The sequence below is a fragment of the Scardinius erythrophthalmus genome (genome assembly GCF_964197995.2).
Source record: "Scardinius erythrophthalmus genome assembly, chromosome: 7".
In the NCBI taxonomy this organism is placed as follows: Eukaryota; Metazoa; Chordata; class Actinopteri; order Cypriniformes; family Leuciscidae; genus Scardinius; species Scardinius erythrophthalmus.
This window is the reverse complement of record NC_138227.1, coordinates 21648767-21671617: the sequence shown is the minus strand read 5'-3', so window position 1 is coordinate 21671617 and position 22851 is coordinate 21648767. Positions and strand designations below refer to the sequence as shown.

General features: G+C 37.1%; 1 protein-coding gene across 4 annotated transcripts in view; it reads right to left on the bottom strand.

Moving 5' to 3' along the window:
* The window catches only part of rap1gap2a (RAP1 GTPase activating protein 2a), an 84299-nt gene that overhangs the window by 2317 nt on the left and 59131 nt on the right, over nucleotides 1-22851 (bottom strand). For 3 of the 4 annotated variants that reach the window (XM_081370665.1, XM_081370664.1, XM_081370663.1), the window contains 20 exons: nucleotides 22726-22810; nucleotides 15932-15967; nucleotides 11922-11954; nucleotides 9197-9418; nucleotides 8673-8776; nucleotides 8486-8564; nucleotides 7705-7758; nucleotides 7301-7384; nucleotides 7121-7221; nucleotides 6775-6904; nucleotides 6539-6694; nucleotides 6381-6452; nucleotides 6208-6294; nucleotides 5793-5933; nucleotides 3824-3970; nucleotides 3568-3683; nucleotides 2808-2903; nucleotides 2491-2608; nucleotides 854-953; nucleotides 163-230 (listed from right to left, as the gene is read on the bottom strand). In XM_081370665.1, coding sequence (XP_081226791.1) covers nucleotides 163-230; nucleotides 854-953; nucleotides 2491-2608; nucleotides 2808-2903; nucleotides 3568-3683; nucleotides 3824-3970; nucleotides 5793-5933; nucleotides 6208-6294; nucleotides 6381-6452; nucleotides 6539-6694; nucleotides 6775-6904; nucleotides 7121-7221; nucleotides 7301-7384; nucleotides 7705-7758; nucleotides 8486-8564; nucleotides 8673-8776; nucleotides 9197-9418; nucleotides 11922-11954; nucleotides 15932-15967; nucleotides 22726-22731 — 1950 coding nt within the window. In that variant the 5' untranslated portion in view covers nucleotides 22732-22810. Of the gene's footprint in view, nucleotides 1-162; nucleotides 231-853; nucleotides 954-2490; nucleotides 2609-2807; nucleotides 2904-3567; nucleotides 3684-3823; nucleotides 3971-5792; nucleotides 5934-6207; nucleotides 6295-6380; nucleotides 6453-6538; nucleotides 6695-6774; nucleotides 6905-7120; nucleotides 7222-7300; nucleotides 7385-7704; nucleotides 7759-8485; nucleotides 8565-8672; nucleotides 8777-9196; nucleotides 9419-11921; nucleotides 11955-15931; nucleotides 15968-20614; nucleotides 20957-22725; nucleotides 22811-22851 lie in introns of those variants that run through there. The other variant, XM_081370666.1, reaches the window with a different exon arrangement.

Here is a 22851-nt window from a genome sequence, read left to right as displayed (position 1 = left end):
CAAATGCACTTTCACCATAAAACCCAGAGTAACACACGTGCCGTCATTCAACATCACCGTTGTTATCAATCTGATCTACCATAAAACAATCGATTTTGAAACCAATATCAAAATACACACACACCCTCAATATTAAAGGTTATTCGAGGACATGGTACTCACTGTGGAGTGGCTCAGCTTGTCGAAGCGGAATTTCAAGTTTGACCTTGGTGAAGTTTTGCTCTTTACATCTGAGGAAAACAGGTGGAGTTCTTGTTTTTTGTTAGTGCCAACGTGCAAGAATTTGTGTGTGCATGCAAGTACATGTGCGTTTATGCATCTCATGGCTAAAAGTACAGTATGTGAACACCACCCTCAGTCTAACTGATGATTCAGACTATTTAAAGGGATCCTATTATGCTTTTTTACATTTACATGTTTCTAATCTGTTTGTGCATGAAAAAGTTGAAGCCTAAATTCAACCTGTTCATCATATTTGTTCATAAAATTTGGACTAAACAGCTCAATTCATATGGATTAGTTTTACGATCTCTTCATGAACATTTTGAAGCATAAATGTGGTAGTTGCGTAGCTGTCAATGGAGGGACAGAAAACTATCAGATTTCATCGAAAAGATCTTAGGTTCTTTGATCTTTAAAAGTCTTGCGGGTTTGGATTGACGTGAGGGTGAGTAATTCGTGACAGAATTTTCATTATTGAGTGAACTATCCCTTTAATTGCGAGTCTGACTACCGATTGCCTATTAATACTCAATGGTTTTGACCTGAAATGTTCATCAAGCACCTATGAGTGTGGTTTTCGGGTGTCTGTCCACTAACTTTTAGCCGTGTAGTGCATGTTTGCTCTTTTCACCTGTGGGACTGCGGCACATGATCAGTGGCGTTCCGGAGTTCTGGCTTTCCACGCTGAGAGACGGACTGTACACAGATGAAGCCGTGGACGGGTGACTGCTCTACAGGACACAACACACACCAAATGACAGTCTGAGTGAACTGCAGTGGCACTGTTAATACTACTGCATTTGTTATAGATTGTCCTAGAACTAGTTCTGGAGAAGTAATTAGGCACATTGACAGGCGTCAGGCTGAGTGGATCAATGCAAATGGCCATTTAGAAAGTGTGCGATGGTTATCTGCAAATCAATTGTGTACTGGAAGCTTCTAGATGTGACAGAAGCGTAATTGAATTGTTTTCATAGTGAGCTTTTCTGAAGCGATTATCCGCAGGAGCTTTGCTAGAGAAAGAAACATGGAAAAAAGTATTTTCTTCATTAATTTTTCTCAGTTTAAAAAATATCAAAAAATCCTAGATGTGGCTGAAGCATAATGCAATTGGTTTCAGTGAGCTTATCTGAGGTAATTATCTGCAAGAGCTTTGCTAGACACACTGCAAAAATGAATCATTGTGTTGTTTTCCCACTGTAAAAAAATATCCTTACATACTTTTTATAACTCAATTGATTTGATTGTATTTGCTTTAAGCATAAACCTAACAAAATTTTGTTAGACTTAGAACAAGAAAAATATTTATTTTTCAAGGTAGATTATATATTTTATAATATATAAAACAACAAAATAAATCATATGTATTGTGTGTGTGTATATATATATATAGGCTATATCAGCACTGTAGGCTATATCAGCTATATCTGTAGGCTATATCAGCACTGCTGTGATTCGGCCGTAGGTAATCACAGCATGCTCATATACAGCCATATTGCACGGTTACGAGTGTGATATTGCGTCTATACAACAGTTTGACATTGTATAAATGTTTGTTTTTTTGCGTTGAGTAAATAAATCTCATTTTTTCCACACGTGAGTAAATAAATAAGAAACAACAACGGAGTGTCTTTAAAAATCCTCTTTTGTGCAGAACTACTTCCTTCCACCATGGATTCAAATCTCAAGTTGACAGTAAAGTCCCTTTAAGACTTAAAGCAAAACAATTCAGTCAAACGTACAAGCAGCACTCTAGTACAGGATTTAAGTGAAATATAGCCTAAATATAAAGTTATGAAACTTAATTTTCCCCTTAACCAAAATCAATTTGTTCTGGAACAAGTAATAGATTAATAAGACCAAAGATTGCTTGTTTGATATACCCAAAATTAATTATATCTCATGTTTAAACACTATCTATATAAGAGCCAGCAGCAAATTCCTGAAGGACTGGGCAAGGTGAAGCTGTTCTCTGTGGGTACATGAATTGTGTGTGTGTGTGTGTGTGTGTGTGTGTGTGTGTGTGTGTGTGTGTGTGTGTGTGTGTGTGTGTGTGTGTGGGTGTGTGGGTGTGTGGGTGTGTGTGTGTGTGTGTGTGTGTGTGTGTGTGGGTGTGTGGGTGTGGGTGTGTGTGTGGGTGTGTGGGTGTGGGTGTGGGTGTGGTGTGTGTGTGTGGTGTGTGTGTGTGTGTGTGTGTGTGTGTGTGTGTGATCTTTTAAATCCCCTGAAAGGTCAACAGAACTGTTTTTGACTGTGTGTGTGTGTCACCATTTCCAGCTCCTCCAGTCCGTCTCCATCCCCCGCTGTGCTGCTAAAGCTGCTGGTGCTGGAGGAGGATCGGGAGATATTAGCTCTGCCGCTACACTCTTTCAGCTTCACGAATGGCCTGCAGGACCAAACCAGCAGGACAGAGATCACACAACAGAAATCCACAATTCTCTATTTTGCTGAAGAACTATGAAATAAACAGGACTTTGCTAAAGAAAATGTGCTGGAAAAGCATTTAAAACTGCATTTCTGGGTCATCAAAAGATCAGCTGTGGCTACATGAGGACCTGGAACTCAGAAACAGCACAAAGACCCACCTTTCCTTGTTTGGGCAGATCTCTGGTGAACTCGGATTGGACGACGTCTCTGACCTCACTTCCTGTGAGTGAGGGAATACTTCTGTTTTTTGGTCACTATGAAAACAGAAAACAGCTTATGTAGTGTTTTTCAGAAATACTAATGTACAAACGTGGCATACACAGACACACACAAGTGTAACATTGTGAGCTACATTTGCTGCGTCTCAATTTGCATACTATCCATCCTAGATAGTATTCAAAATTGTAGACTATTTTTGTACAGAGTACGGATCCGTGCACACTCTAACGACTAATATTATCATGCGCTGGCCGAAGATTCGATTAGAACTACAAAAACTACAAACTAGAAAAAAAGTGTGAACACATGAGAAGAGTTCTCCGCATGAAAGTCCCACGACTGGCAAATCAACATGCTACTACATTTCTATTCAGTATGAAATGAAATAACATGTGGAGGATGTTAACTGTGACAATATGATTGACAGGGCAGTTTAAACGGTGACAGGATACATAACTAACTGACAGAGAGTGGTCAGTTTAAGACTTGATTATGATGAGGTAGTATGTCTCAAAGCTTGCCTACTCTTCTACTACACACTCAAAAGTATGTACTTTTTCTCCACAAAAACAGTACTTACTTTTAGGGCATAGTATAAGTAGGCTTATTGGGATGCAGTGATCATCTTTGTATATAGAGTCAGATTTTTGCACATCAGTGTGTGTATATTATATATAAATTGATGTGTTTTTTGAGTACCCGCGAGTTGGATGTTTCTCAGTTGGACTTTCTGTGCTGGAGTGCAGTCTGGGGAACAAACCAGAGCGCCGCTTTACAGGACTCTTTAACGGAGACTTTGCAGACAGCACTGGAGGCTGACAAACACAAACACAAACACACAAATAAAGCATCAAGCTAATGCACTGCTGCACCCCAATAATAAGTGACTTATCAGCATACACTTGATAAGATAAGAATTTCATCTGAATAAATGAATGTAGGAGAATATAAGTACAGTGAAGGTGCTCTTGGTGCACTCCATGCTGTTCTGCTGGAGTCCTCCACCGCTGACGCTGGACGGGACCCCCGCCACGGCTCCTGGACTCTTGTGTTTATGAGTCACCATCGTCTCCATGGAGTGGCTCCTCACACGCATGGCCCTCTGACAGAGAGAGAAAGAGACATAGAAGAGGGTAAGAGAAGGACTGAGAACGAACCTAAATGTAGAAACCGTATTGAGTAAAAGGCAAATGATGAGAAAACGTGAAGTTGTCAGAGATTATCTCATCACAGAATATTCTTAAGGCTTATATGTGCATTGTTTATATTAACTGGTTAATAATGCATTTAATTTAAATTATTTATTTGTTTATATCAGCCCTAATAATTATAATGAAGTTTGGAAAACGGAATTGTATTTCCATGAAAAGCCAGTAGGTGGCGCTAAACACTAACTTATACTAAAGCCAAAAGTTAAAGAAGGGCAGAAAACACAGTCTACTCTCATCTTTAGTTTCATTTATTTATGTATTTTTTATATGTTATATACTTTTTTGAGACTTTACAAACTTTCCACAACAAACATCTCTAAAAATATATTTTATTTATATTTTATATTTTGTTTATTTTATTTTGTGACATACAATTATATTATACCTACAAAATATATAATTGACTTAATATTATAATAATATTTAAAATATTATATATAATATATAATATATATATATAATAATATAATATAATAATTATATATAATATAATATATTCATACTACATTCAACATTTATAACTTACATATATATAAATATAACATTTTATATTGTATTATAATATATTCATGTTATAAATGTTAGAAAAAAACTACTAAAATCAAATCTAAAAAAATCTAATACAAATGTATACAAATAATTAAAAAATGTACAAATTAACTTGCACAAAAGTACAAACAACCTACAGAGAAATCTAAGAGTCTTGTGTTGTTGCATACATGTTAAATGTATTGATGTATTGTTTAATGTGAACTGGTCATCTGCACCAGTTCGGCTTGGTAATGATACACAGTCACAGCTGCTACGCAGATCAGAACTGCTGGATATGTGTGTGTCTGCAAACTGCCCAACACACACCTCCACCCTGCCTGTAAACACCCACACACGGCAAAATCATGCATATGGTCACTAACACACAAACAGGCCTTATAATGAGAGCTTAGTAGGTCAAAACACCCGATTTTCATGCATTTTAATATCTAGACAGCCAGAATGACATGCTGACAGGCCGATCAAGACAGACAAGTACATTGTCTTATATAAAAATGACATTCAGTGGCAGACATTATAACTGTGGGTGTACATATACTACCGTTTGAAAGTTTAGGGTCGGTAATGTAAAAAAAAAAAAAAAAAAAAAAAAAAAAAAGAAAGTTCACCAAGGCTGCATTTATTTGATCAACAATACAGTAAAACAGTAATAATGTGAAATATATTATTACAACTTTACATTTATTTAAAAATGTAATTTATTCCTGTAATTGCAAAGCTGAATTGTCAGCATCCTGTCTTCAGTCACATGATTCTTCAATCAGAAATCATTCTAATATGCTGATTTGGTGCATTTTATAATAAATGATGAAAACAGTTGCTGTTTAATATTTTTGTGGAAACCGTGCTATTTTTTAAGGATCATTTGATGAATAGAAAGTAAAACACAAACAGCATTTATACATATAAATCTTTTGTAACATTATAAATGTCTTTACTGAATTTGATGCATCCTTGCTGAATAAAAGTAAAATCTTACTGACCCCAAAATATTAAATGGTAGTGTACATATTTGAGAATATATGATATATTTTTAGAAGGAATTGAGAATTTTCTCTATACAGAATAAAAATCAAAGTGCAACATCATTCAGTAAACCGAATCTTTAGGTTCTCTGAGATTTTAAGAGGGTCAAGTGGAAGTCAGGATACGACATCTCACCTTAAAAGACTCCAGCAGCCCACCATGACCTCCGTTTTCTAGCTTTTCTTCATCTGAAGCTGAGCCCAGTCCTACTGTGGCCTGTGTCTGTCTGTGCAATTCATCGTGAAGGTTATCTAACAGTGCTGCTCGTGTCCTCTCCTGTAAAACACACACACACACACACACACACACACACACACACACACACACACACACACACACACACACACACACACACAAATAGACAATAAAGCAGATCGACTAATTGGATAGTTCCGGAAATGAAAACTCAATGACAGCATTAGTAAATAATGACAGAATGTGAAATATGTGAAATATAAACTCGCTAAAAAGTTGAGATTTTATTCCGTGGTGGAAACAAGCTTCCGTAGGCAGGTGATATGTTGATCTCTGGATTTTGTTTTTCCCTCACCTCTAGCTTGGCGAACTTGTCTGACTTGTAGCAAGCATTTTCTGCATTGATCAATTTTGCCAGGAGAAATTCACGGAACTCTGGACCCTGGGGAAGAATTGATCTCCATCATCATATGATACAAATCATCATCTTTTGATGCAATATTTAATTGACGCAATCTTCTATATTACCTTCTTAAAGACCGAAGGGTTTGGAAGAGGGGGGCCGAACGGAGGGACATCCTCTCGCGCTGTGACGGACACCTGTGAACACAGATCGATATCTCAGATCAGTGTTGGTTAAGGGATTGATGGCTATCTGGAGTAAATCAGTGAGGTGTTTGGCAAACCTTGTACATGGTATGATCAGTACAGGGGTTTTCTGCCTGCACTAACACGTAGGCATGAAGGAAGTTGGAAGCGATCATATCAGGTACGAATGGCGTGGGCCCTTCCTGGAAGACGGCTGCGACGATGTCATTGCCAATATGTCTCTTCCTCTGGAGCTGAGAGAACATGACACAAGAGAAAAATGTTTAGAAAATACCACAAAAAAACGAACAAATTCTGGATTTGTGTAGCCCACCTGCTGAATGTCTCCTTCTGTAAAGGGAAGTTTTGTGGAAACGTGAAACATGATTTCTCTCTGACGGAACGTAGTATAGACGGACTCGGATCCCGTCTGTCCATGAGACACATCCAGACCTCCTCTGAAGCTAAGCAGCACAATATCACCAGACAAATTAGTTCTGCGGAAGCTTAGGCAGATCAGTCTGATTACCCTGCGCAGACTTACAGTCAAAATCACGCACATTATGAACTAAATTATTCACATATTAACTCTGATTATTGTTTAATATTAAAACGGGCCTTTTGTGTGCGTGTAGGTGACCCCTGGCGGCAGTTTTCAGAGTTTAATCTCCGTCACTCACCCTTTAAAATCCTGCAGTTCAATATTGTCTCCTAAAACACTGAGGAATTCAGCAAAGGCAGGCGTCTCCTCGTTGTTGCCGAACAGCTCTTCCTCTGATGTCTGATGTGAAAGGACAATAGCAATGAAAATAGGCCTAAATAAAATAAAAATAAAAAAAAACACTCAAGACGACTCTCACCTGACCAAACTTCTGATAGATGACTCCAAACTTGAAAGTGTTGTTCACTTCGTGCTCATCAAAACTGACGATCAGTTGCGAGGCCTTGGGCGAGAGAGAACGAAAAAGTGAGCAAAAGCGCCCGCAGGGTTAAATATGTGTGTCAGTGCCTTTCCATAATTCAGGAGTTTGTGTTTGCCATGCGAAGCCTTGAGATGATCAAGGCTTCTCTCAAACACTCTATGTGGTTCAGGCACGCCGGGCAGTGTAAAGCAGATGGATCTGTGAGTCCCCTGGAGCATGGGAACATTTTAATTCAGATGACTTGGGTACTAGGGTGAGACGGAGCAAAGCATAGCCCTATTTCACCCTGACGCCTGGAGTAGGTAAGTCACAGATGGAGTGAGAAACAGAGAAATGCTCACCCTAGGGTAGAGGACGGGGTTGAACTTTAGACCCGTGACATCATCGCAGAGCAGCTGAAACACACAGGACACATCTGATGTGAGCATCTCGCATCTTTTGAGTGGATTGAGGGAAGTTCAAAGGAGGTCTGCTAAGTATGTGGTCTTGAGAAACTTTTTTGAGAATTTGTGTCCTCATGCACTTTAAAAGTTTGATTACAGTTGGACTAGAACAATAACTCTAAAATCTTTTTTCATTGGTTGGTTGAAATAATTAAAATATATACTGTATACAAAAAATTATATGATCAATAAGTTATGACAACATATGTTTTTACATTGCTCTTACTCATCAAAATAAGTTGTTAAACAAGATTTGTTTTTTAAGTCAGTTCAATGTAATTTAAGTTGAAATGACTTAAACATCCAAGTTGATTGTACTTAAAAAATTTAGTTTTTTTTACAGTGTATAAACTACCATTCAAAGGTTTGGGGTCAGTATTTTTTGATGAAAGAACAGCATGTATTTGTAAACAATGTTAACAATGTAACAGATATTACTGTCACTTTTGATCAATTTAATGCATCCTTGCAGAATAATAATATTAATATGAATAATAATATCACTATTAAAAACATACTCCCCATACAATTATTTAGAGAATGCCAAAAGTCTGCAATGCTGTTATGAAGGCAATGGAACAATCTAAAAGACAGTTTTCATTTGTTTGGACTGCATATTTTCATTTATGTTATTTAATGATGAATTTTGCCTGGTACTGCACATCTTGCCAATACACACCTTGGCTATCTGTGGTACACTTGGTAACTGGAGGAGTCCTTCAAGTGGGATCCGCTCATGAAGGGTCTTTGTTTTTGACCTAGAAAATCACACTCGAGAATAAATGCTCAGCTATTTATGATGACAATACAGGCCTACCTAGCTATGACTATACCAGAGTTTCAATATGCGTTGGAGTGTGTGGCACCTGAGCATGATGCGGAGTGACTCCTGTCCGTCTACTTCTTCATACTTCAGAGACATGATGAGGTGTCCCATACTACTGGCTGTGCAGTAATAGTTCATGTGCTCCTGAGAAAGGTGTTTTCACAGGCGTCATTACACAGGTTGCTTCCTCACAAATTTTAATATGGTTCATTTTCCAATAGACTGATTTTTCATCTATAGCACACAAGCGTGGCTCGTTCAAGTCAAGCTCTCTGTGAAACAGAACTGATACCAAAATGTAGAGCACAAAATGTTCGTGTCATCACACCTCATGTCCAGTGTTATGAAAAACTGTGAGTGCATAAGCTATGGGCACATGACATATTACCTCAGACGGGACACTTACTTTCAGCTGAAAGGGCATTGAAATTGTGTGGCTGTGGTAAGAATAACCCATTATAAAAAATGTGTACATGGGTGTTTCTTTAACTATGGGTACTTTTGACCTTGTGGACTTACAGTATAGAAAATAAACAATGTCTGCAATAACAAATGAATCCTGACCTTGCCCAGAAAGTGTTTGCGGTAAGCACGTGAGGTGTTGTTACACTCCAGCCTGTAGCTGGAGCCTCCTCCTCCACCAGGACTAAGACCATCATCCTCCTCCTCACAGAAGCTGCCGTCTGAGGACGTGGGCGTCCCGACTGGAGCCTCGGGATCCTCAATCCAGTATCCGCCAAACTGAGGTAAAATGACCTGAGGGTAGGGACCACCCTTCTCCAGGACCTACACAGCCAATATGAAGAAAAACATCAAAGTCATTTTGATTTCCGTTATATAACTTAATAACTTTATAATAACCTTTATTATTAAAAAAAATTCACAAACCTTACAGATGAGCAATTCAGGTACTTATAATGATTATATAGATATATCTTACTATTACATAAATACACATACACTACCGTTCAAACGTTTGGGGTCTCTTATGCTCATCAAGGCTGTATTTATTTGATCAACAATACAGTAAAAACAGCCATATTGTGAAATTTTAGGTAACACTTTATTTTACTATAAGTAACTTTGCAACTACATGCCAACTAACTCTCAGAGTATTAGTAGACTATCTGCTAACACTTTATTTTAATGGTCCCCCAAGAGACACTCTACTGACTAAAAGTAACTTTGCAACTGCGTATCTATCAACTTATTCTACTTACCTGAACCCTAACACCTAGCCCTAACCTAACAGTCTATAGACAGTCTACTATACTCTAATGAGAGTAGTGTAAACTAAACTAATTATTTTAAACTGTAATTTATTCCTGTGATGGCAAAGCTGAATTTTCAGCATCATTACTCCAGTCTTCAGTGTCACATGATCCTTCAGAAATCATTATAATATGCTGATTAGGTGCTCAAGAAACATTTTTGATTATTATCAATGTTTTTTTTTAAAAGTTGTTCTGCTCTTTTTTTAATTTTCAGAATTCTTTGATGAGTAGAAAGTTCAAAAAGATTTTTTAATAAAAATATAAAAGTTTTTACTGTCATTTTTGATCAATTTCATGTGTAATTTTAAACAATTAACAGCAATGTTGACATTATTAATGAATGTTACTATCATAGTGTAAGTTGGTTTCATGTTCCTGTTTAATGTCTGTCATGTGATCCCTGTTCTAGTCATGTGATCCTGCCATGTGTTCCCTTGTCCGATGTGTCATGTTGTCATTGGTTCATTGTTTTATTGTTCACAGGTGTCCCTTGTCTTGTCATTAGTCTTGTGTGTATTTAAGCCCTAATGTTTGCCATGTGTCTTTGTCAAGTTTTGTTTGTGTAACCATAGATGGGAAGCTCCATGTCCACATTTATGTTTTGTTCTAAGTTCATGCCAAGCCATGCTTTTGTTTTATGTTTGATCTTGGATCTTGTTATGTGTGAATAAACTGCACATGGGTTCTCTACAACTTGCCTTCAGTGGATCTATTACAATGTTATTGTATTGATTATCTTTGAATTGATTATGTAATTGGCATGATACATGTACCTGACTAATAAAAAATTGTTACATTTGGATTTATTCTGATTTACTCTGAAATTATTAACTCTAGTAGATTACGTTAAATCCATAACATCACAATTCTACACTCAGGTTAGTAAATGGACTGAAATTCAGCTTAGGTGGAGCAGAGAAACACACCGACTGAAGTTTTAGAGATCCGAATAACACATCGGCATTAGTCATGTATAATTAGAACAACAGAGTGTTGTTAGACCAATTTAAATAGGGGTGAGCCTCAGCCTCTGATTATTGTTTAGTATTATTCTAACGAAGTGTACATGGGAAACCACAGCATGATTATACAAAGTTACCATTAGAAGTAGGCTAGTTAAGTTGGTCAGCTTGATAGTCTTACCTTAATTGTGTTCAGTTCTATGGGGACTAAATAATATATTCTAGAATCAGCAAGTAGAGTACAGCCATAGGATATTAGTCAATCGCCTCTGTCTAATGACCGAGACTGACGAGCTTGTGATTATGTATACCCGGCCGGTGCGTGTTATAGGAATCCGGATGAACGAGTGTAATTTCAACAAAGAGTTCACCTAAATTTAATGATTAACAAACATCAATTAAACCTTTTTCATTTTTGGAGTCAGATGAAACAAAGAGGTAATTAAATTACTTTGCCACACTGAAAAGACAATAACACGCATAAACCTTCAACCGCTTTTCAGAAACTGTCGTTGGGCCGATTGAGCGGCCCTTACAATTGTTACCTATGAAAACTATGGAAAAATTAAAACATTGGAAAAAGTGGTAACCTGTAATTGTTAACTTAAAGAGCGATTTCTACCTGCTTAAAAAAAAAAAAAGATCTATAACTTTATTGGAATAAATTAATGTACTTTCAGAAATATTAAATTATATTTTTGACTTCAATAAAACCAGTTAATTTAGATTATATAATTTAAGGTTACCAATTTTTTTTCTGTGTAGCAGAGTATATGAGATTTGTTGTCAGGGACAACAGCTTGAGCTTAGCAATCATTTTGCAAACCTATCAAAATGCAGAACACAGTGATTGACCAATCAGTACTAGTAATCCAGAGAGCTGTATAATAAATAGAGACAATCTGTTCCTTTCGGTCCTAAAACACTTGAGCATAATGGAAATTCTCGAGCTAATTTGCTAAAACAAGAACATAATAATATACAGTACATATAACTATAGGCTTGATTTGTGTGTGTGTGTGTGTGTGTTTGTGTGTGTGTGTAAGGACTCACATCCTCAATCCGGGGGTAAGGGATGTAGTCATCCTGTAGGAGAGAAAAATAAATTTGATCTTAGGATAACACCGTAGAGCCGACTGCACAAATTACAGTCTGTTTATTGCATCCCAAGAGCAGGATAGAGAAATAATATCTACAACACAATATGACTGATAAAAAAACAAAAAAAAAAAAAAACAGCAGCTGCAACAAAAAAGGCATCTGATTATTCTCTGCTTGCATTCCTATAATCATATATGAGATATACAGGTTTTTAAGTCTGCATTTGGACTCTCTGGTAACGTCTGATGGCCATCAACACTGACCTTTACTAAATGTACAAAAATACTTCAAAATGATTGATGTGGATTGATGTTGTGAAACTCCAGACTGTGGCTGATATTTATCAGAATATTTATAGAGAAGAAAAGACTGAAGAAGAAGATATTATACACACACAACTCTCCCACTCACACGCATGCACTTACAGACACAAAATACACAAACACATTCAGAATACCAGCCCAACCTTGATTCTCTTAGTCTCCTCAGTTTTGGGAATCTGTCGTGTCCAGGTAAGCAGAAGAGAGTGGAAGAGGAAGAATGCATGACACACTAAAACAGCTATGTTTATAGTCAAAGGAGTCTTCCAAACCTTTTTGTCATTTTAACCCCCATTTTAAATTGTTTTAATAACACTATGATGGCTAATATCAAGATATTTGGTCAAAAACTGTGGTTCCCCTGGTAAACTGTTTCCTGTTAGTCTAGGAAAAACAGTTGCCTAGAGATGAATAAAGGCAGAATCTCAGTTTGAAACCTTTATAATGTTTGGCTCTTAGCTGTGGTGAGGCTAAAGCTGTATCTAAATTTGCTTCTTAGTTCCCTTTATTGCGAATCTGAATATTGGGACATCGATGGCAATTATTTTGATGATTACGAGGTGACTCATTAAAAGGTAACTGATATATTCCCAATGGGGTTGTATAACACACCATTGACAATCTTCATTTTAGCTCTTACACAGTTAAAGGGGTACTTCAGTGCTGGCAAAATGGGCTTTTAATAAAACTTGGCTGCCTATATAGTAGAAAGGTACAAATGTTTTGAAATCGGTGCTACCTGAGAACAGAGAAAAAAAAAGGCTGCTGTTTTCCCTTTTGACAAATAGGAAAACTTTAACACCCATAATGCACTGGGCATGTTTTTGTCCAAGGCCACTCCCACCCAGTCTGCTACAGATACGCTTACCAGAGTAAAATACCGCCTTGCTTTAGTAGGAAATACTTCTTAGCAAACTTTTAGTTATAATGGTGTTGAATGGTGTTCCCGGGTGCAAGAATTCAAAGAGTAAATTTTAAAGAGTTACTTTCAGTTTCCAGTGAATGATCCAGCGTGTGTAGGAAGAAAGAATTGTATTCATTAAAATTACATAATATTCATTTTGATTAATTTAAATATAAATTTTAATTAAAGGGATACTTCACCTCTAGAAAGATGAATGTGTATTTAAAATAGGTCATTTATGTAGAAGAAATGTGAAGAAATTTTTGAATTTGGAGCTTTCTAGACTGAGAAAAGCCAGAAAATGTATTTTTGGCTTATGTGGATGAAAGACAACAACTCCCAGAATGCACTTGCTTCGCTGCCCTAGGAGGCCACTCCCAAGCCACGCCTACCAGTTAGAGAGCGCAGTTGAAAACAACAAGGTTAGGCTACTAGTGAGTCTCCGTGACGAGTTTGCCCGGGATTTCGAGATCGCCCAAAATGTCCGGGATTCGGCTTTTGCGTTCTACAGTCGCCATTCATCATGTTTACTGTGGCGAGCAGGACGAGGCTGACGGCCGCGGGAGAACAGCGCGAGGCCGGTGGCTCCATTACTGAGACGCGCCGGGTCTCGCATCTCTCACGGAGGAGCGGGAATTTTCTAAGCAATGTTAAAACGCACATCAACCGATCACTTGTTTAGCGTTCATGTAAACACTACATTCAGATTCACCAATCGGAATGAATTCAGTTAGATTGAAACAAAAGGTGTGCATGTAAACAATGAATGGCGACCGCAGAAAGCAAAAGCCGAATCCCGGACATTTTGGACGATCTCAACGGCCGTACATGTCTGGGAAAAAGAGGGTGGTAACCCCTACTACTCAGTTTTCTCCTACTACTCAGCTTTCTCCACAGAATAAGAGCCTGCAAGCTTAGCTTCCAAAGAAAGACGGCTGACACTACATTCTGTGAGTGAGATTCCACCCTCTATGGGCGGGTTGAACACATGCGGAACAGCCCCTACTACTGGCTGTAGTCTCTAGCCTCTGGCCAGAAAATCCTCCGATGACGCAAAATGACGATTTTTGCGTCATCGGAGGATTTTTTCCAGACAAAAAATACATAAATCTCTCGTCTCATGGGGATATGAGGGTGGAAACCACGGTAATTCAAAAATATTACAGGTTTTCTACTAATACAAAGCTTAATGCTAAATCCTGAAGTATCCCTTTAATTAACTTTATTTAGAAATTAAAACATTAAAAGTCAAAATTTTAAAGTTAAATAAAATTAAACAAAAAATATTTTTTTTCTTCAAATTTTATTCCTGTTCAGTTCTTAAAAGTTTGTGGCATTGTTTCTCTTTCATAGACATTAGGGGCCAGATTTACTAACAGCTTGCTCCAGCGCAAACCCTCTTTTGGCATTAAAAAACTAGTCAGGATTTACTAAAGACACGCAGTGAATAAAATTAGCTAAAAAGGCTTGGACAGGGTTATTTTTGCGGCTGACCTTATTGCATATGCATTTGTAGGAGTATTTCTTTCAGACACAAAATTTATGGGAGGAGAGTATTTAAATGAATCATGCAGGGGGATTTACTAAGGCTTGCGCATGTCAATATACTGGTATTTGCGCCATTATTTACCACCCAAAAAAGCATGTCTTAAACCAGATGCTAATTTGCTCTGCTCTTGGTAGATTGCGTTGGTCATTATGGAAATGATCTGACAGCGTCTGTGTTCTTTCACTTGCGCGTCGTCAGTAGATCACGCGAAGAACTTTCCACTCCCATCGGCACTTTATTGGGATTGCACTCTCACGCTAATGTGCCCTGTTTAGTAAATCTGGCCCTAGGAATGTAATTAAAAACAAAATCTCTTTTAGAAAAAGAAAGTAGGAAAAGGCCAATTCCTTGGGCTCTGTACATGCTACAGAATGGAGCTGACTAAGACACACCTATAAACACCTTCGTATTTGATTGAGAACATCACAAGTGCATGTGATGGAGAGAGACATCAGCCCTTCCGACAAACCATCGATCTGTCACTCATACAGAGATCTGTTCAAGAAGACCGAGGGCTTTAATAACACCCGACTAAGACACCACGCTTCTGCCTCAGCATATTGATCGGCTGATCTTTAGCTGCCTGCTGCCCATCATCTACACCAGTGGTTCTCAATCCTGGTCCTGGGGACCCACAGCTCTGCACATTTTATATGTCTCCTTTATCTGACACACCCAGTTCAGTTCAGAGCTCTTTCCTAACGAGCTGATGATCTGAATCAGGTGTGTTAAATGAGGGAGATATACAAACTGTGCAGAGCTGTGGGTCCCCAGGACCAGGATTGAGAACCACTGATCTACACACCCTCACAAACATACACACAATGACACCACAATTGTTATATAACAGGTCAGTGTGTCCTTTTCCCAGTCTCTCACCCTCTGGGGCTCCTACAAAACCCCCACCCAAAGACTGACCACAGAGAAAAGTTCTGGCCAAATCACTGCTTTGTCAAATGAGCCGAAATGTGTAATTATTCATTCAGAATAACTGATGATTGGTGGTCCACTGGAGAGAGAACACTTAGCCAGCACTCAAGGTCAAAAATATGCAGTGATTGTTATATTATTATACAGTAAAATGCTCTTCAGCCTAATTACAAAGTTAGTGGAGGAATACTGTTATTACAGGAATCTTAAAGAGTGACATGCACTTATAAGATCATCTGAATAATGGAAGGAGTCTTACCTGCATCCTTTCCAGCATGTCGAAGAACTCCGCCGACTGGGAAAGAAATATAAATTGAGATAAGTCAGTATTTGAATGTCTAAATTTACATAGTTTTGTGGTGATATTTACATCAAACCCATATGTTTTTTTTTTTTTTTTAATCTGGAAGGAAATTGTAGAATCAAGAAAGAAATATTCCTAAGAACAGGTTAATTTTGACACCACTTATTTTTTATTATTACTTTTTCCATTTTAGCAGTAAAGGCAATAAAACTTGGGATGCAGCATTATTAAAAGTCTGTCCAATAATTATTTTCATGTAATGGATAAAAGATAAATGTCAGATATTACTCTTTTTCTAAATTAAACAATCAATAAAACACTAAAAACCAATATCAATAGTTTTAGATTCTACAGATGAATGTGAGCATCAAAACATTAGACATTTACAATATGAAAATTTGGATGTATAAATAATACATTTAACAGTATTAAAAATTAGTAGTGCTTTTAAAGATTAAAGTTAAGTCATTATTAAATGATGGCAAAGACAATCTACATGTAAATAAATAGGTAAAATGAGCATTCTCAATTAAATATAAACCTGGAACTGATTTATTGTGCATCCCTAATCAAAAAATAAAATAAAATAATAAATACTATGAAAAAATTAAAATACAAAAAAGTAACTAAATAACTTTAAAATACTCAATAAAATAAAAATATTTTTCCATTTTACAAATAAAATCATTAAATAAATGAAACAAAAAACATTTTACATTTTAAAAGTAACATGTAATGATCACGAAATAATTTCTGGACAGCTCTGCTCACTTTGGACATTCTCTCAATCAACATGAGGTGCATCCTAGGATGGTTTTTAAATCATACAAAAAAAAGTTCCCATGTATTCTGGGCTCTCAATCTTACACACCCAACTCACACAGTCTTAGGGCAAAATATACAAGCCTGATCATAGCTAAAATCAAATCAACAACTACAGTCTGGAATCCACTGCACATTTGTAGTGCTATATCATAAACACTGGAATGTGATATGGGTTGAGATATGTTTAATGCATGTTGAATGACAGTAAATGACTCTTTCTCCATAAAGACTTAAACCATAATACATCTTCAGTCTAAATCAAACTTACTGAACCTTTACAGCCTCATTTAATCAATGGGCTGTGCAGCCATTATGGATTAAATATTAGAAATGCACCAGATATTTAAAGTATAATTTTTAGTCTAGACCTGAAGGGCTTATAATAAACAACCTCAACTATTCTTGATAAACTTGCACAATACGTCAACTGAACCCAGAGTCTCTTACCTCAACAGAGCACCCCTGCTAGTTAAGAGGCAGACCACCCCAAAGAAATCGGATTTTTGTTCAAAAGAAATTCCTTTGGTTTAAGGATATTCGTATGATCAGACAGAGTAACAGATGTTGGTGGGTGGGACAGAGCAAATGTAGATCGCTAATGTTTAACCTGCCATGGATCCAAGGGCAACTCGGCTTCACAAAGTCAACAAAGTTCAGCCCAGCTGAAGCATTTTTGCCCAAATAACCTTGAGGGATTGAGACCAAAACATCACTAGGACACATAAGGGCAACTCCTAAATCCTAAGGCACAACGCAAGGCCAAAGAAGGAAACCAGTAAAAGATGTGTAGATTTTTGGAAAGGCTTTAAACGTTTTGTAATGCAATGGCCTGTTGACCTTTTTGATTATTGAATATTGAGATTTTTGAGTGAGAAATTCACACGAGTCAGCGGTCCAATGCAGTAGCAGCCCCTGACATTACATTTAGGTATGGCAGAGGTCTTAGCGCAAGTTTGTGTTAAACATTTTGTAAGCTTTATAATCGAATATCCTTGCGTTATTCAGCCTGAGGGTGGCGCTCAAAAGTTGATTGACAGGCACACATAGAAAGCTAGTATTAATATAGAATTTATTGCCTTATTAAGTTGAGGAGGAATTCCAATAAGGAAAAGAAAGTCATGTCTGTTTTCAGAACATAAAATAAAATGAAAAAAACAGAACTATATAAAGGCTATTCACAAGAGCACATTTAAACTAAAGGATTTACACTTTCATTAGGAAAACCAGACATTCCAACTATAGTTGATAGCACACGTACATCACAGAGGCGCCTATTTGATGTGCGTGTTAACATCTGGGAGATGTATTTTTTAGAGTGTTTGCTCATCTGCAATACGTTTCCTGTCAGATGTCAAATAGAGTTTAGAAAACGTCTTTAAGATTTAGAATGTATTTAAAACTGACATATTAAAGACGTCTATCAGATTAGTAAACAGCAGATGCTTCCCAGATGAAGTGATCTTTAACAGACCGTCTTTCACGATATTGCAGACGTAGACGTGTGCTATCTTACTGACCTGAAGCAGACTAATGTACACCGAAGCGAAGTCATACCGTCTTGATTTGGAGCGAGATTTACGCAAGGTAACGCGAAAAGCGGGGCAGTTTGAAATCTACCCAAATGGCTCTAAATTAGAGCTTGCTGCAGTTTTACATTGGAAACCTGTGGGGCGCCGTAGAGCTGCGGACACAGGCACCATCTTCCCCGATTAGTATCAGGATAAATGCCTGCCGTAGCCACACGCTAAATTTTGATATATCCCGCTCAATTTACGACTTAAAATAATCAAGAAAATGATCATCATAATGCTGAACACACTTACAATTTATTATTCATTCAGTGTATATGAAGAGTTCAGATGCAAAAGCCTCTAAGTGCCATCTGAAATTTTCTTCTAGAATGATCTTTTTTATCAAGCTCGTATATTTAAGTTCAGTAATTTCACTTAAATGACAATTAATAGGTAATCTTCAATGCCATAAGTGAAATTATTGAATTTAAATATACGAGCTTGATAAAAATTATCATTCTAGAAGAAAATTTCAGATGGCACTTAGAGGCTTTTGCATCTGAACTCTTCATATAGAGGTCTATGTTTTGGATGAATATTTTGGTGGGACACTGCCCCACCTGCCCTTACAGATGACAAGTACATCAAATCAAATATAAACACATCAGAGCTGCATGATAAAAAATTCATATAGTCTTAAATGATGCCTGTGGCGTCATAGTAAGTTTATAAAGAGACAAAGAGGCTTATCTGCCACGACAACCTGTTAGTTTCACTGTTGTCTCAGGCAAGATTAACAGGATCTTTGAAGCTTCACCCAAAATACAATGAACTGAGGGACAAAAGTATTCTCGAGCAGACATAAAAAGTTCTTGATAGTTGATAAAACACATTTAAACCTGGTTTATAATGACTCAAAGGGTTTGTTAACACTTTACGGTGAGGTAATACAATACTTTTACTTTTATCTAAATTAATGTTTCTACATGTACATGTAATAAATACATTTTTAACATTTCAGGTTGTATGAGTTAACATTACACCATGATACAGTATGTGTGTGTGTGTGTGTGTGTATGTGTGTGTGTGTGTGTGTGTGTGTGTGTGTGTGTGTGTGTGTGTGTGTGTGTGTGTGTGTGTATTGACTTTTAAAAGACCCCCTAAAGCGTGCGGTGGGTTTGGTGGGGGGTAATTTAAAATGAATGGGGGAAAGTCACGTGAGATGTCTCCACCGCGCTATGATGGGATCCGATTGGTTTGTGCGATAAATCCCGCCTTTTCATACATGTTCCGTGTTCACGAATCAGTCTGAATGAACAAAATGATGGAGTTAATGATCGACTAATGAAAAAGTAAACAGTCAAAATCAAACTTGAAATGGCCTGAAAACATGATGACTGTGGGGGGGTTTTAATGAGCAATTAGCTTGGTGAAATTAAAGATAAATCTTCGTTTCTGTGATATATTATTTAAATTGTTATTGTTTAAATATAATGTTTAAATTGTTACTGCCTGTAGTTATAATTTTGGAATAAATGTAAAAATGCTTAAAAAATTTCGATAAGGTTAATACTTGGTTTTAATAAATAGAACATTAATTACATACTAGTCAATGTAAAACTACAGTATAGAATTGTGTTTGCTTTCTTTATTTTTTTAATGTAATGTTTAACCAGTAAAATGTGACAACATTAAGTGTAACTGGGACATGAATTTACATTTGATTTATTTAAATAAATAAAATAAAAACTGTGAGGACTTTGCTTCCTTGTTTCAGAACACTACTGCACACCACTGATATTAATATGTAACATTTCAGGCTGTATGAGTTAACATTAGATAAATCCTCCATGTCCAATACATTCCCCATTCATTTTCATTGTAAAGTGCCTAACTGCAACCTAGATTTTTGCAGGACAAGTCAGATCTATTTTTTGGGGTAATCAATATAATGCAACAAATGTTGTCAAACTTAATCCCGGAATATTCTTTTAACATGCCTTAGATTAATAAATGCAAAAAAAAAAAAAAAAAAAAAAGATAATGATACCAAATGCACTAGCAAATGTTAACAAATTGAACCTTGCTGTAAAATGTTACTTTTTTTTATATAAACACTATATTTACTATATTGACCAAGAAGTTATAGGTATAAATAGATGCACAAATAAAGACATTGAGGTAATATGTGCATCTGACACTCTTGTCCAATACTGGCTATTAAACAGATATTACATAAAGATCTTCACAAAGACGCACTAGAATAAAGCTTCATCAATAATAAACACATCCAGGCTAATACCTCTCACATTCTGCTTCCCCCGTCACAGTGTGTAATACAGGCGATCATACGTCTCTCCTCAGATTAGCTGTGTTCCTCTTTGCAAACGCTTTCAGTAGCACAAAACAGGAAGAGGATGGCCAAGTCCGCACCCTAAAACTGGTCCTACCAGTGTGTCTTTACTTATGAGTTAAGTTCTCTCATTCTCTCTGCGTCTTTTGGTCTTTTGTAGTTAGTTCTGCTTTGAATATGACCAACAGCTGAGCCACAGTTCAAGAGAGCTTATCACATCCACACACTCGCTGTCCTCCCTTTCCTCTTTTCGTCTTTAGGCTCTGGGTTTACATTGGGAGTGGCCACTAACTGTGTGAACAAAACATAATTATAGATCTTAAAAAGACACGTACACATACAGATTAATATGTCCTTACTAACTGTATCGTGTTTACACCCAAACACAGGTGTTAATGGAGTCTTTGCACATTGTGGGAGTGTTTTTAGTGTGTGTGTGTGTGTGTGTGTGTGTGTGTGTGTGTGTGTGTGTGTGTGTGTGTGTGTGTGTGTGTGTGTGTGTGTGTGTGTGTGTGTGTGTGTCAGGTAGTTTTGGAACATTGTGTGGACCAAATGTCCCTACAAGGATAGCTAAACCTAAAAAGAGGTACAGTACATTGTGTTGTGTTAAAGTGTATTCTGCAAACATTTCCCTGTAATGTGTAAAGTGACTGTAGTCTAAGGACAAGGTTAGAACAGGAAAAAAAACTGGCTATGTGAGTTTTATATGACAAATATACTTTAGGATTAGCGCAGTACAAACTAAAGCTAGATTTCGGGAAGGGTTGGTAAGATTTTATAATGATTTATAATGATGAGTCCCTTATGCTCAACAAGGCATATTTCATTTATATGATCAAAAGAACAGTAAAATAGTAATATTGTGAAATATTATTTCAATTTATAAGAACTTTTAAAATGCAAAGCTGAATTTTCAGCATCAGTACTCCAGTCTTCAGTGTCACATGATCCTTCAGAAATGATATGATGAAAATTATTACTGACCCCAAACTTTTAACCAGTACCTTCATGTCATTTCATATTTTCATGACTTATTTTCTTCTGTGGGACATAAAAGAAGATTGAAGAACGTTTGATTTCAACAATTTTTGTCCATACAATGAAAATCAATGGTGTCAAAATAACATTGGACCCCATTGACTGTCATAGTTTAGGGAAACCACTTAAGTAAATGATGACAGAATTTACAACATGCTCGGAAGAGAGGCAAAGAAATTTAAGTTCTTTAAAAAAAAGAAAAAAAAAAGCAATATTTAAATAAAAAAAAACAGGTGATAATGAAACACCTGATGGAGACCTTTATAAATTTCAAGTATAATGTTCAACTAGTGTGTGCTTCAGACATCTAATCAGTCCGTATGAGAAATGATCTACATAATTAAAGCACTGGCTAACAGGATCATGACCTCTGAGTTCGACTTCATGTCTTCTCATCTTAATATCACGCCTGACACCTCGGCCTTTCGCCCTGCCTTCCCGCATAAACACCCACCTCTCTTCCTCCTCTTCTGATTTTTCGGCAATTGCGTCTCATTTCAAGGTGACACCGACTGTGCTCCGCTCATGCCGCACAATCCATCTCTGAACTCTGTACCACTTTTAAACAAGACAGAAAATCTTTCCAGACCCTCTTGAGGCTGTTGCACATATAAAAGAGATAGCGATACTGTGCGATCTCAATGGGACCTTAATGCTCCGAAGAAAATGGATTTCTCAGTCCAAATGAATTAGAATTACATTTAGAGGTAACCTTGAATGAAAAGCTTTACCTCAAACACACCGCATGTACCTTCACAGACAGCACCGCAGGTTAATGTGCATGTCTAAGTCGGTTAGAGACATTATGTAATGAACATGTTGACATTTCTGAAGAGAAATGAGGGTCATTTCATATAGCATGCTACAAAGGGCATTCTCACTTTCTCATGCTATTACGCTAATAGAGGTTAATTTAGTAAAAAGGTGTGACTGAGAGATGAATGCACCAGTTTTCAGCTAGCAGCAGCTAATAGAGCGATGCACGCTTGTGTTGTGTGTGAATGTGGGACCACAGCACTCACCTTCATGGTGGGTGGTGCAGTGCGGGGAGGTGAGGGTGGACATTCTCCCAGAGGCACACTGGAGATGGTCAGCAGCTCTTGTTTCCTGCAAAACACACACACAGTTAGACTGGAAAACGGTCAGCA